This window comes from Loxodonta africana, chromosome 8, assembly GCF_030014295.1.
Source record: "Loxodonta africana isolate mLoxAfr1 chromosome 8, mLoxAfr1.hap2, whole genome shotgun sequence".
NCBI classification, from domain to species: domain Eukaryota; kingdom Metazoa; phylum Chordata; class Mammalia; order Proboscidea; family Elephantidae; genus Loxodonta; species Loxodonta africana.
Genome location: NC_087349.1, coordinates 81,198,624 through 81,214,321, shown reverse-complemented (window position 1 = coordinate 81,214,321; position 15,698 = coordinate 81,198,624). Strand labels below are relative to the sequence as shown.

The window sequence follows — 15,698 nt, the reverse complement described above, 5'->3', positions numbered from 1 at the left end:
TTCACAATTCCATGAGCAGCCATAAATCACCAGGTAATTAGCTTGGAGTTCAAAATAGAGGGTGATTTAAAGCACTCCTTACAGAATCGCTATGCAGAGATAAAGCACTGAGGGGAACAGTTAGCTTCTCCCAGTGACGGTCACGGGCCTTAAATAAAGGTGGTCAACAATAAAAAAGAAAATACAAAGCATTGAGCATTTGAGAGGCCTGCGTTTGACTGCCTGGTCAATTAACAGGAATAATATATTCTCTGGATAAGGCTGTAAACGGAGAGTTCTAGAGTCCTGGTGCGCGGGGTGGGAAAACAGAATACAAGCTCCCACTCACAGCCTCCTAGAAGGTCGCCTCAGGTGGATTTGGGGCTCGTCAGTGAAATATGCTCCATGATCTAGTCCTGTAGTTTTTGAACTTTTTTCCTAAGCTACAAAATCCTTTCACCAAATGAAAGCTCATGTGGAAACTTGATATAGTTAAATAAATAAGCCAGATTAATGGCTAGCAGCTCTCTTTGAAATGGCAGGGGATTGGGAGAATAGAAGAGCTCTGGTAGCAAAGTGGTTAAGCGCTCGGCTGCTGACCAAAAGGTTGGCAGTTTGACCCCATCAACTGCTCTGCTCTGTGGGATAAAGATGTGGCAGGCTGCTTCTGTAAAGACTTTGAAACCCTGGGGGACAGGTCTACTCTGTCCTATAGGGGCTCTGAGTCAGTATCAACTCAATAGCAACAGGTTTTTTGTTTTTAGGGTGAATAGCCCTACCTACTTGTGCCTACACCACCTCCCTACCTTCTTCCCCTCTTCAAGAAGCTCCTTGGAAACCCTAGTACCCTAATACTCTAAGGAATGCAGTTTGACAACCTCTTCTCACTAGTCTTTTACAATTTTCCTCCTTTTTTAAAAAAAAAAAATCAAATTTTAAGTGACCATGTGCTATAAGGTCATTAAAAAAAAAAAAAAAAAACAGTTGCTGTCAAGTCGATTTCGACTCATGATGAAACCATGTATTGCAGAGTAGAATTGCGCTCCATGGGGTTTTCAAGGCTGATTTCTGAGTCTTTCTTCCAGGGCGCCTCTGGGTAGGTTTGAACCAGCAACCTTTCAGTTAGTAGTAAAGCTCTTAACTGCTTGCACCACCCAGGGACTCCATAAGGTCACTACATTAACTATATGGAAAACAGGATTTTTTGGTTTCTTAACTACCTTACTGTGATGAAGTTGAAAGCCGACTGGTTTGACGTTCTTCTAGGACAACACTGGCTTCATGGCTGAACAACATGGGATTACTGCCAGGTCATTTCACCTGTCTGAGAATGCTTTCCCTTTTGTAAAATGAGATGACAGATGGCAAAATGTCAGGCACTTAGAAGCCATATTTAATAAGTTGTTCACCTTCTCTTTGATCTCCTTCCTTCCAGCTTGCAAAGAACTACTCATGTGAATATATGTATGCTCAGGTTAAGACCCTTTAAAAGGAAAGCACATTCAAAATCGAAACTCTTTGCTGAGATGAGGCCACATGTACTGTCTAATTAGGAACATGTAATAGTACCCTATGGTAAAGTGCTTTCTTTTTATAGCTGGAATCTCTTTTTTTCTCACTTCTAAATATGTTAACTAATAAGTTAATAACTGAAGATAACATAAAATTATTTAGAACCATTTAGTACATTTTCCTGTCACCTAATTTTATTCACAGGCTAACAATTTAAGCATTTGTGGAGAAATTTACAACAAATAAATGATGAAGTAAATGCTAGCAGGAAGAGAAAGTGTTTTAATAATTAGCTCATATTTCTTGCAGAAGGAAATAATGCCTTACCTAGACCAGATTGCTGACCAATAAATAATAGATTAAAGATGTTCTATTTGGTAGCAATTAGGAATATCAATACCTCATATGGGAGTTTTCCTTATTTTGGGGGAAGGGCAAGGCTTAGGAAAGATTTTAATTTATAGAAATCATTAAGATACCTATTCACATCATGGAACATAAATTTATTATATTTTTAAGTTATTTGAAATGTCCTCCTAAATATTTATTTAAATTCACTTGTGAAAGAAAAAACCACTACCAGATATGTACCAGTAAACCAGTTGCCACTGAGTCAACTCCAACTCATGGTGACCCCATGTATGTCAGAGTAGAACTGTGCTCCGTAAGGTTTTCAATGTCTAATTTTTCAGACATAGATTGCCAAGCCTTTCTTCTGAGGTGCCTCTGAGTAAATCTGAATAGCCAACCTTTCATTTAGCAGCTGAGTGCTTAACTGTTTGCACCACCAGGGACTGCTGCTACATATACTAAAAACAAAAACAACAGGTGCCGTGGAGTCAAGTCCGACTCAGCGGGATCAAAATAAGCAACTTACAACAGGACTATTATAAGCCTACACAAGGACCTCAATTTGGGATATGTTTTTAATTTTTTTCCCAAGAAGCAGGGAGAGGTGAGGATTGGAGCCTGACTGGGATTCATTCTTAGCTCTGCCCCTGAGCAGACGTGTCATGTTGAGATAATATAGCACTGTGGTTATGTGAATGAGCTACAGGGTTGATGCTATGGATCTAGGTTCTGGCTTCACAGCCTCCTAGCTGTTACTCAACCCCCTGCACCCCAGAGGGCTCATCTGTAAAACAGGTGAATGCATGACCCTATCTCTCTATCTCATAAGGCTCTTGTGAGGATTAGCTATTCTCATCCCTTTGTTCCCTTAGTCCACCAAAAATAATGGCTTTGGGGGCATCTGTGAGCCCCTTGACATTATATGTAAATTTATGTGTGCAAATGTATTTGTATATTTTTCTGGAGGGAAGCTTATAGAGCTTTTTTTTTTTTTCTTTTTGTCTCCTAATCAGATTCTTAATGTGGCCTCATTAATCAAAGGGGAAGAACCACTATTTTAAAAGAAGTTAGTGGCCTAGAATCTAACACTGGGCCTCACAAATGTGAGCTTGTTTGCTGTGTGCCATCAAGTCAATTTTGACTCATAGCAGCCCCATGTGCCAGAGTAGAACTGCACCATAGGGTTTTCTAGGCTGTAATCTTCATGGGAGCAGATGACCAAGGGAGACATTGGGTGCGTTCAAACTGCCAACCTTTTGGTTAGCAGCTGAGAGCTTAACTGTTGCACCACCAGGGCTCCTGTGAGCTTGATTAAGCAGATTTGTAAAAGGTTCTACAATGCTTTTGGTACCAGGTAGTCTATGTTACTGGTGCTCTCCTGGCTACATTCCAGCAGAGGAAATCCCCTTGAAGAAATTCTCTTCCTCTTCCCAACCATCTTACAGTTCTGCTAGAAATTGTTCAAAGAAAACAAAAAACTATTAAACTCCAATTTCATTTACAAATCCAGAGTAAGATACTTAACTGACACAAACACACCAAAAAATGTGTGTAAGTTTAAAAATTACTTTCTCCTAATTTCAACTTTGGATAACCACTTCTTGGGGCTTAATTTAGTAAGCCTGCAGCTTCATGTAATACACTACTTTTTTTATTTTTCACTTTTCCAAGTAGTGTAAGTATAATGTAAGAAGCCACAGGGGCAGACCAGCAAAGTATTAAGAAATATACAGAGTATATTGAAAAAGTACAGTGATGATAAAAGCCAGCAAAGCAACTGTAGTTTTCAAAGAATAAAACTGTGATGGAAACCTTTCCCTCATAATTAGCAAAGGGCCTTTTTTTTTTTTTTTAGGTTTTCCATTGATGTGGTACAGCTGAACCTCCCTCAATAATAATTATTTCTTGGATTTGCATACAGCTTTTAACATTTTAAAGAGCATTCATGGACTTTATCACAGAATCCGTGTGTGCTTCCTCTGTTTCCCCAGCAGCAAGCAGGTGCTCACTGCAGTGTCTCTTCATAGAGGGACAGCCTAGAAACCTCCTGCATTGATGTAATAGGTCCAAAACAGTAGCAGAGTGGAAGCCCATACCCTGTGGTGTAAACCCTATCCACTGCCTCGTGACCTCCCTCTTAAACAAGGTTAGTAGAACAAGACTAGTTTGCAGCAACCTTAAATTAACAAATCCAGAAAAGAACAATTTAGGCCTTGGAACTATCCTATATTACATTCATCCAAAAATTCAATTTACAAATATATTTATTGACTATCTGCTAAGTGTCAGGCATTGTCCTAGTGCTGGGGACACTGCCGTTAGCCAATCAAAGTCCTTGCCATCAGACAGTTTATATTCCAGTGAGGGAAGAGAGACAATAATAAAATAAACAAATGCATAGATAGTATGACAGGTGATGAAAAGTGCTATAGTGTGTTGAAGGAAAAGCCAATGTAGGAGAGAATCGTGGGAAGTGAGATTCAATAATGAGCTCACAGCCCAACCCCATAGAGCCTTGGAGCTTACTGCAAGGAATTTGGCTTTTATTCAGCATGAGATGGGGAGACATTGGAGGACTTGAAGCAAAGCATGACATCATCAAATTTACATTTGAGTAGAATCACCTGGCTGCTGTGTTGAAAACAGACTGAGGAGGTCAAGGGCTGAAGCAAAACCAAAAACCACTATTGTTGAGTTGATTCCAACTTGTAGTGACCCTGTAAGTCAGAATCCACTTGACAGCAACAGGCTTTGGTTTTTCTTCAGCCCTTGCCCTCCTCAGCCTGCTTTCACCACAGCAGCCACGTGATTCTACTCATCAGCATGGAGTTAGCTATTGCAATAACACAAGTGAGGACAAAGAGTGATAGTCCGTCTCCTTATGCCCTGTTTCCATCAAAACCCACTCTCTGCCCCAGGAAACTACTGATTTGGTTTTCTATCCCAATACATTAGCTTTACTGGTATTCTAGAATTTCATATAAATGGAAGATAATGGGGGTAACGGAGTGGTGAGAGAAATACGTGAGGGTGGAGTGTGGAGGAAGGAAGGTGCTGTAGCCACCAGTGAGAAGAGGTACATTTTATTGTGGCCTTCTTTGGTGGGGGTTAGTGGCTCGTGTGCCATTTTGAGCTGTAAAAATCTGCTTACTGTGATAGGGTAAGCTGTATCGAGCAGCAGGGTCTGGGAGCTCTTAGATGGATGGGCAGGAATGAGACCTGCTGTGTGCTCTGTGCTCATCATGAAGGGGTCTCTCCAAAGCCTTGAGTCCACAACCCCTGGATGTGGTGATGAATGCAGAGGACTCTCATGGCTCCCTGCAAGGAATGCGACTTTGTCCTCAGTGAAACGGGGAATCACTGGAGGATTTGAAGTGGAAGGGTGACATCATCAAATCTATATTTTAATGTAATAGGCTTTTATCATCCTGTCTATATTTTGACTCTCTCCTTCGCCATGAACCATTTTCCAGTAAATTGAGGTGTATATAATTAATATAATTTATTGTGCTAGTTGTCACTCCATTCATTACCCTTTACCCTCACCTCACAAAAGACTAGCAACTTTACTTACGGCAGTTTCAAACTTATTCCTGTCTATGATGTTGATTTAATCTTTTCTGTTTTAAAACTGAAAAACATTAACAGTAAAGGAAATTATCTAAATAATTAAATCTTCCATGGTTTGCACACAAGTGTTATTATTTTTATATATGTTGCCGTCACTATTTTTATACAATGAGAATCATAGCTTACAAACGTTTTGCATTCTCTTCTTACCTATGATACAGATTTCATTTTAACTAGTTGCGTGTTGATAAACCCATTTATTAGTTTATCACATCACCAAGCAACTATTTAAAGTCTGAACTAATTTTGACTGCCTGAAGTGATTAAGGTTTTGGATGAAAAGACAACAGGCACAATATTTAACTTCTAAACTACCCAAGAGTCTATTATAACAAATTAAAAAAAATCTTATCCAATTTAAAAGATAGCTATATAACATGTAATAATTTTGTGGTATATCCAAACCCTAAATAACTAAACATTATCATTGTTAAAAACTATTTATTGAGTGTATTCTATGTACTGAATCCTGTCCTAGTTACTAAGCATTAAAAAAAATGAATAAAACATCAGCCCTGCTGCTGAGGGAATTGTCCCTTCTTCACCAAGATGAACCAAACTGGAAATGTGTCCCCGATAAGAAAGGATTTTCGTATCATACAAGCAACATGTGGCATTCTCATCATGGGATGGAAACAAGGGTAAAAACTTATACGATACGATTTGCAAGTTGATAATAGTAACTAATAGATTTTTCAATTAGCAGTGGGGCACTCTGGCTGCCAGTATCCATTTCTGTTCCCGTAAAGACTATAATTTTCTTAGACAGAAAACATTTAACACATTTCCAACCAAACTCCAAGTAAAATGACATTAAGCCTTCTGAGAGATCTGTAAGCCATGATTTAAAAGAGGTTTAAAACCAAAACCAAACCCATTGCCCTTGAGTTGATTCCAGTTCATAGTGACCCTATAGGACAGAGTAGAGCTGCCCCATGGGGGTTTCCAAGGAGCAGCTGGTGGATTTGAACTGCTGACCTTTTGGTTAGCAGCCAAGCTCTTAACCACTGGACTGCCAGGGTTTGGCCACTGAAAAAATATTTGATGTTTTTTCCTATTGCCACTGCCAACTACCCTCTGGGATGCAGTGTAATTCGGTACAGGGCCACGACTGCTCTATGGCCGTGAAGCATGAATGTGTAGTAGGCAGGAGGTCAGTGTGAGGTTTGAAGGCCCAAGGTTGTTGGAGCAGGTGCTTCAAGGTTAGAGCAAATCACCCTGTATGCTTCTCTACTGGAGGTGAAATTAAGCTGAAATAAATACTCAAAATCAAAAATCCAAATCCATTGCCGTCATGTCAATTCCGATGCCTGGCGAATCCATGTATTTACAGTGTAGAACTTGTCCATAGGGTTTTCTTGGCTATAATCTTTATGGAAGCAGATCACCAGGCCTTTATTCTGTGGCACTGCTGGGTGGGTTTTAACCTGCAACCTTTAAGTTAGTAGTTGAGTGCCACCTGTATGTGCCACCCAGGGACCTAATGAATACTCCAGGGTGGCCTAAAGGGGGAAAATATTCAGAGAAGAGAATCTCACAGGTATGTACAGAAGGGGCAAAGGATGGACGTGGTTAAGGTGGTGATGGTGGTGGTGGGGGGCAGTTACTGTGGGGAGGTAGAGTGCAGACATGTTGGAATGGAACTGGGCTATGAAATAAGTACTTGGGTATCAGTCTCATTTTTTTTTTTTCTGTTTTTTAGCACCAGCTAGGGCATCTCCTTCTCTCCTCCAAATCACTTCCTAGAACCATCACTTAAGTTCTTATAAGGATGAACACCCTGCATTCCATACCTTAGGGATGACTCTAAAGAAGGAGAAATTACCCAATAAGCGAGGCGTGCATGGGCTTATTTGTGCTTACTTACAAATCTGTAGTGCACAATTTCACCACATAAAGAGATGTGGTGAAACCCATGTGAAAGTTGTGCACTACAGGTTAGTAAGTAAGCACAATTAAGCCCCTGCATACCTTGCTTACTATAAACTGGTACATACCATGCTTACTGGTTAACCCACCCCTGAATCTGAATTTAATAAATACCCACTACAGATCCCCACTTTCTTCTATAGGTAGTCCCTGATTTATGATGTATTTCAGTTATGACAAACTGCAGTTACAACCATCCTTTTTTTTTTGTACATCTTATCGTTAGTAATATGTTACAGCGCTTAATTTACTGATTTTATCACTCGCTGATGTTCACTCACAGACGTTCAATTTTATGGTTTATTGTTCAAAGTGTTGCCAGATTTGTAAAGAAACTAATAATAAAAGGTAATAATAACAAAAACTAAAAAAAGAAAATGAAATATTTGACCTAGGTCAGAACCAACTTCAAACAGTCATCGGAACAGAGCCCCCCGTAAGCTGAAGGCTACCTGTACTTAAAAGCAATGATGAGCCAGGGATATGGAAATAACAAATGCTCCTGCTCACTTACCTTTTCCAGAGCAGCTTGAACGATTGATTCGCTTTCTGTATCCAGGGCAGATGTCGCCTCATCTAAGATCAGAATCTTGGGGTTTCGAACTAAAGCTCGAGCAATCGCGATTCTCTGTTTCTGCCCTCCACTCATCTGAGCTCCTTTCTCCCCAACCAAGGTATTAAATTTCTAATAAAAAAGAAAGAAAGAAAGAAAAAAAAAAAAAAAACAGGAAAAAGAAGGCAGCACGATCAAATGACCAGAAAATGAACTACAAACAACCACAGTTGTGTTTTACATCAGCTTAATCACTGCTTTAGACTGGCTGTTTTTTTTTTTTTTTTTCTTTTTTAACCTTTAGTTTGTTCTTTGTGAAAACAAACAACTGTGAGAAAAGAGCCTAATGAAGAGGGAACCCATGAAAATGTGGCTAGGACTAAAATAAATTAGAACATTCCACAAGCGAACATTAAAAAAAATAAGAACTTGAACTGATTTTCAAAGCTTTTTAGACATTTTTAGAATGTTGAGTTCTTAAAAAAAAAAACAAAACCACTGTTATACAAATGGATAATTAACTATTATTTGAAATGTGTATTAGCAATTTAATAGATTATCCACAATTTCCTTTCTGGATACTGGGAAAAATATTATGAAAAATTACTTCAAGAATAAACCTTCCCCCAAAAGGTCTTTCAGTCTTGGGAGACCTTTTTCTTATTCTTTTGTCTTTTTTTTTGTTGTTGTTATTGTATATACATCTTAAACAAAGTAGATATTGCCAGATATTTAAAGTGAAGGTAACTTCAAGCACTAATGAAGCATGGTCAGTAATACCCTTTTCGGTTAAATCTCTGATTCAAAGTTCATTTCTTTAAAAATAAATATTCTTTCTAAACCTTTAATTTCTAGAGACTAGCCTTCACATGGAAACCCTGGTGGCGTACTGGTTAAGTCCTACAGCCGCTAACCAAAAGGTCGGCAGTTCAAATCCGCCAGCCACTCCGTGGGGCAGTTCTACTCTGTCCTATAGGGTCGTTATTTAGCAAAAAAAAAAAAAAAATCCAAAAAATTTCTGTCTGTGGGAAGGAATGAAAAACATGAGAAATGCTCAATAAGTAGGTGTTATTAATTGAACTAAGAGCTTGGCTGCTGACCAGAAGGTCGACAGTTCAAATCCACCAGTTGCTCCTTGGAAATGTTATTTTAATCTGGTATCATTTTCCTTCAGCCTGAAGGACATCCTTTAGAACTTTTTGCAAAAAAAGTCTTCTAGCACTGCCTTTTCTCCACATTTGTTTTTCTGAAATTGTCTTCATCCTCCCTTATTTTTTGAAGAGTATTTTCACCTGGATATGTAATCCCAGAATGAAAGTATTTCTTTTCTTTCAGCTCTTTAAAAATACCATTTTTTGTCGTCTGGCTTCGGTTTTTTTCTGATGAAAATTGATCCTCATTCATGCCCTTGTCCCTCTGTCTATAGTGTGTACCTATGCTCTGGCTGCTTTCAGGGTTTCATCTTAATTTTTGGTATTCATCGGCTTGCCTATAATGTACTTGGTGTGGTTTTTCTTTACGTTAAATCTGCTTGGGGTTTGCTGGGCTTTCAAATCTGTAAGTTGATATTTTCACCAGTTTAGGAAATTTTTGTCTATTACTTCTTCAAACATTTTTTCTTTTCAATTTTGTCTTCTCTTTCTGGGACTCCAATTACATATATGATAGCCTGTTTGATATTTTCTCATATATCTCTGAGACTCTATTTTTCATTTTTTTTCTCACTGCTCTTTAGTTTGGATCATTTATATTGATCCATGTTTAAATTCACAGACTCCTTATGCTATCTTCAATTTTCTGTTGATTCCATCAAGAGCTTTTTTCATTTCAGTGTTTGTACTTTTAAATTTTAGAATTTCCATTTGGTTCCATTTCTCTGCAGGTTTCCATATCTGCTCACATTTTAAGGCCAAATTTTTGTTTAATTCTTTTGAATGTATTTCCTTTAATATTTTGAGCATAAGATTGAAATATTTATAATAACCGTTTTAAAGTCCAGTATCCGGTAAGCCCAATATCTGAACCGTCTCAGAGTTGGTTTCTATTGACTGCATCTTTTCTCTCCTACAGACAGGGTCACATTTCCCTGTCTATTTGTATGTCTAGTAATTGTAGATTTTATCCTGAATACTGTGCATGATTTGTTGGTGAGACTCTGAATTGTTTTCCTTTGAAAAGTGTTGATTTTTGTGATTTTGGTGAGAAATACAAGTACTGGCTGATCATCTTGAACCTCATGTAGCCTTGGTTTTTGCTTTGCTAGGGTGACTTCGTAGAAAGTTCAAGGTATATTCCAAGCCTTGTAACTTGGCAGGACTCAACCTCCAAATACTGTCTCTTCGAGGGATCTTGTCAGGGCTTAGTTTTAGGCTTTGTTAAGGCAGGTCTAGAGTTGGCCTTACTCTAAGGTGTGGTCCTTACTTCTAAGGTGTGGTTTTTTTGGTGTCTCAGCTATATGTCTGAGGTGTTAAAAAGATGTTAATGTGGTCTCTCCACTATGGCTGGGCAGCACTTTCAACATATCTCAGCAATGCTTGACTTCTAGCCTCTCTGTTCCACTCTCAACCTTGTAGCAGCTGCTCTCTAGTAGACATTGGATAGTCTTATCCATAGACAAGGATTTCTAAGGGGCTCCTACCTGTACTTCTGCTCACCACCTCAACTGCAAAGCTCCCTCATCTCTGCTCCAGTTGCTTAAGCTGTCCTTTCATCTCAATGGGGTGTCATGTTCTGCCTGGATTCCAGTTCACAGTGATGTGGTCGAAAATTCATCCGCAGGCAGAATGCTGCAAATCCACGAAGTTTTTTTCTTGAGTCTTCCATCTCTCAGCAATCACGATGTTGCACTACCTCTTCTTGCCCAATGCTTGGAAACAATTGTCTCATGCCTCATAAATTTTAGCAGGTTTTATGGCTGTTTGCACACCATGAGTTGGAATCAACTTGACAGCAACTGATTATGGCAGAAAGGCTAGCCTATACCAGTTAATGCTGATATACTAATTCTAACATGTGTACATTATACAAAAAGTAACGTTATTATTTATTCTTGCACATAGCTTTACCCAATTTTCTCCCTACACGAATTAACCACTTTTGGAACCTTTATTTTTGATTCTACTTACTCTTATTTCTCTGGTTAACCATGGCTGTGGAATTTATTTTTGAGGATAAGTCAGAATCTTTATCTTTATGATTTAGTATAAGATATATAGCAAGGAACATCTTTGTATAGTATCTACCTTTTTGAAAAAGCAAATAGTAACATATAAGGTATGATTTAATAAGCACTGGAAAGCTCCCTAAATTCAAACAGGAAACTGAAGATCACTGGTGATTTGAAAAGAGGCAAAAACCAGAAAATAAAGCCCAATCTCCCTAGCCTGCATTCCCGGTGCTCTTTCTTTCCACATCTACAGCCTTATTTCTTACTTCCCTGTTCCAGTCAGAAATATCTACTCATTTCCCAAACATACACATGTGCCTTCCCACCTTTAACTTCACCTACTCTGCCTCTCCCTCTCTCCACTTGGCTAAATCCTTGTTATCCTCCAAATCCCTTCTCAATTCCCAACTCTGCCATGAAAACAACAATTTATCATCTGCACTTTCCCTCAGCCACCTTGCCAACCACTGTTGGCCACCTTCCTGTGTAGTCTAGATATGTGACCTGGGTTCCCAGCTCTCAGTGAGCGATCTTCTTTCTGAGGGGAGGAATTTGTACCACACATCACTCCATCTCTAGTACCTAGTATGGTAGCTCACAGTAGGCCCTTAGTACTTACTGATAAAATAGCAAAAAGAGGGCAAAGTAGAATCTAAACTTTTAAAAGAAGGGCAGAGGTAGTTGTTCACGGAGGGAATTAGCCATGCATTCCATTTTCTCCTCCTGTTCCTGACTCTCCTTCTTCCTCTGTTGCTCCAGGTGAATAGAGACCAATTATACCTTGGATGTACCGTCCCCTTTGCGGTGAGACCAGCAGAACTGTATGGTGCCCAACTACCATTACTGAACATTTTGATCAAAGATTCTGTAGAAGAATTCTGATCAAAGGGGGAAAAATGCAGAGTAGAATTTCAAATTTTCATGGAATCCGAACTTTCTAGAGCCATTGAAGCTGGATGAACCTCTGAAATCATTGCCCTGAGATGATCTCTGAACCTTAAACCAGAAATATCCCCTGGTCTTTTTTAAACCAAACAATAAAACCAAAAGCAAACCCAGTGCCGTCGAGTTGATTCTGACTCCTAGCGACCCTACAGGACAGAGTAGAACTGCCCCATAGAGTTTCCAAGGAGCGCCTGGCGGATTCAAACTGCCGATCCTTTGGTTAGCAGCCATAGCACTTGACCAGTACACCACCAGGGTTTCCAAAACCAAACAATAGTTTAGCTTAATTAGTAAAGAGTGCCTGCTTTAAGCATTGTGCTCTTTTAAAGAAGTATATGGATTCAAACTAACAATAGCAACTTGAAGGTTAGACAGGACGATTAGGAGGCAGCGAGTTTATGTTAGCAGAGGTGGAACGATTTGGAAGGGAAGGGTGAGAATAGTTGCGCAACTTGAAGAATGTAATCAATGTTACTGAATTGTTCATATCGAAATTGTTGAATTGGTATGTTTTGCTTTGTATATTTTAAAAAACAACAAAATAAAATAAATTATTTTTTAAAGAAGGGGGCAAAAGATCAAAGAAGGGAATTGTGTGTTTTCCCAAGCAAGATAACAATCAATGAACTCACCTCCTTAATGATTTTGCTCCTCTAAATAATATCCTAATTACGATCTTAAATAATGGGAACAAGAAGTAATTATAGGCATAACAAATGCTTTTATATAAAAAAACAAAAGCTAGAACAAAATTATTAAGACCGATAGAATGTGGTTTGCAAAATATCTCCGTTAAGATGGACATTTTTTGTTATTGTGTCTTTCTGGGACGATAGGATTTTATCCGCATTTTAATTTTAAATCTCACCCTTTCATATTTCACAGGGTGTGTGTCCCCCAACAATTCCAAGTCATACTGATAAACTAATACTTCGGGAAATATAAATGAGTGGTTTTACAGCTTTCTATAAATTCTAAATACTCACTAGGCTATGATATTTCCTACTACCAAGAATTTTAGTTTACTTTATCTCTGTCCAAGTATGATTTCACATTTCTTGTTCAATATTAGCTCCACAAAACAAACAAAACAAACTCACCATCAAGTCAATTCTGACTCACAACGACCCTATAGGACAAAGTAGAACTGCCCCATAGAATTTCCAAGTAGTTTCCAAGGTAGATTCAAACTGCCGACCTCTTGGTTAGTAGCCTGAGCTCTTAACCACTGCACCACCATTAGCTCCACATGCTTCTAAAAATTTTCATAGGTTTCCTTCAGCTTTAACACAGAACCAATCTGAACATTGTGTGGCATTCCCGTTCTTAGCCACAAGATGGCCTCACCAGTCAACGTTTTGCAGACACATTGTTTATCAGGTTAGACTGATGATTTTGTCTCATATTTCTTTGTTGTAGTTTAACACGGTCTTCTTTTTTTTTTCTTTTCCATTTGCAGTGAGAGCCAATAAAAACTAAATGTGTTTTTTTTTTTTTCTTTATTGACCATTCAAAGATGCATTTCATCTTTTGGTTGTTACTGTGCTCTTCCATTTATAGATAATTCCACCTAGCACAATACAAAAACTAATTGTACTATGCCTATTCTGTAGAAGTTATTGTTTAATTATCTTACTTTAGAATATGTAGACTACATGGTGTACTTACATTGGGAAACTCCATTATAAAATCATAAGCATTTGCTTCCTTCGCTGCCTTCTCAATCTCTTCATCAGTCACACCATCTCGGCCATATTTAATGTTGTTACTAATCGTGGTCCCGAACAAAACAGGCTCCTGGCTGACCACTCCAATATGTTCTCGATAATGCAGCACATTTAGGGCTCTGATGTCATTCTCATCTACCATGATCTGCCAATCCAAAGAAATGAAACATGTTGTGATGACTTTCACTATATGCTCTTAGACTCTTTCTTACCAGTCCAAAACATAAACTGAAAATCAACCATGTTCTCAAGAATCATGACTATATTTTGATAAAAGATTTGTAATGTATATTGTCAATAGATTCCTTTTGCTAGATAAGACCAACAAAACTTCAGAAGAATAACTGCCTTAAAATCTTGCCAAATCATCTAAATACCTTTATCTTAAAATCCACGGATTACATATAAAGATATACACTCTAAGAGCCCCAAGTGTTTTTACGCAGACACAGGTAACAAGCTTTAGTTTTGTTATTTTAAGACTGATGTGACCTCTACATTTTGTTCTAGGGAATATCTCTTTTGACTTCTCTTCAACACCCTCCTCCCACGTGAAAAACAAAAGTGCCTTGTAGTCATTGTTATAAATAATAGTATGTGAATGCTGCCTTCTCCTTCGAGGTGACACTACTCCAACATATTTCAGCTACAGAAACCAGGATTTGACAATTAGAACTCATACTGTTTGTATTTCTTACCAACTCTGGTATTCTGTCTGAGTATGGGTATTTTACATAACCATTTTATACATAGAATGCTTATTCGTTTACTTATTCAGCATCGGCAAAGACACATGGGTCTAGGATACTCCAAATTAACACTAAGAAGTAAAATTTAAGTGAAACCAGGCTACGGAAGAGTAGATTTTCTTTTATAAGTAAAGTTGAAAGTTTGGACAGAAATTATGCTTCTGGGAATATCACAGTCTCATTCCCTATGCCATATACAAGAGTGAGAAAGTAAAGGGCAACATTATGCAGTATGAGAAAAAAGAAACAGTGAGCATATTATCTACAGACATCATTCTTCAACATTTGAGAAACTCTAAAATAACTTCTAGGTATTACAAATAACTATTTTTTTTTTTTCCACAGCATTATTTTCTAACATACTACAGGGGGCAGTTCTCTGTCCTGTGGGTTGTTATGAGTCAGAATGGACTCAATGACAATGGGTTTGGTTTTTGTTTTTTAACATACTATAAGGGAGCCCTGGTGGCACAGTGGTTAAGTGTCTGGCTGCTAACCTAAACCCCGGCGGTTCAAACCCAGCAGCCGCTCCATGGGAGAAAGATGTGGCAGTCTGCTGCCATAAAGATTCATAGCCTTGGAAATCCTATGGGGGCAGTTCTACTTTGTCCTATAGGGTTGCTATGAATGGGAATTGACTCAACAGCAATGGGTTTTGTTTTGTTTTTGGCAACATACTATAGAAGGCTTGGTGATGAAATAGTTAAGCACTTAGCTGTTAACCAAAAGGTTGGTGGTTCAAACCCACTCAGCAGCTTTGTGGGAGAAAAAATATCTGGCAATCTATTCCTGTATGGATTACAGCCTAGGAAACCACATGAGGCTGTTCTAATCTGTCACATAAGGTTGCTATGAGGCTGACTTGACTTGATGGTACACAACAACTATGAACTGTAATGGTGTCCCTGGGGGGTGCAAATAGTTAAAAAGCTTGGCTGCCAACCAAAATGTTGGAGATTCAAGCCCATCCAGAGGCACCTTGGAAGAAAGGCGTGGCTAACTACTTCTGAAAAATCAGCCACTGGAAACCCTGTGGAGCACAGTTTTACTCTGACACACATGGGGTCATCATGAGCTGGAGCTGACTTGGAAACTTTTTTTTTTAAAAAAACATACTATATACCATATTTTTATGCAAATAAAGCAAATCTTCTGCA

General features: G+C 38.5%; 1 protein-coding gene across 1 annotated transcript in view; it reads right to left on the bottom strand.

The window, feature by feature from the left end:
* Positions 1 to 15,698, bottom strand: part of ABCB5 (ATP binding cassette subfamily B member 5) — a 104,414-nt gene that overhangs the window by 60,644 nt on the left and 28,072 nt on the right. Inside the window, exons 12-13 of the mRNA XM_003407086.2 lie at positions 13,734 to 13,937; positions 7,916 to 8,086 (exon numbers count right to left, since the gene is read on the bottom strand). Of these exons, the coding sequence (XP_003407134.2) occupies positions 7,916 to 8,086; positions 13,734 to 13,937 (375 nt within the window). The remainder of the gene's footprint in view (positions 1 to 7,915; positions 8,087 to 13,733; positions 13,938 to 15,698) is intronic.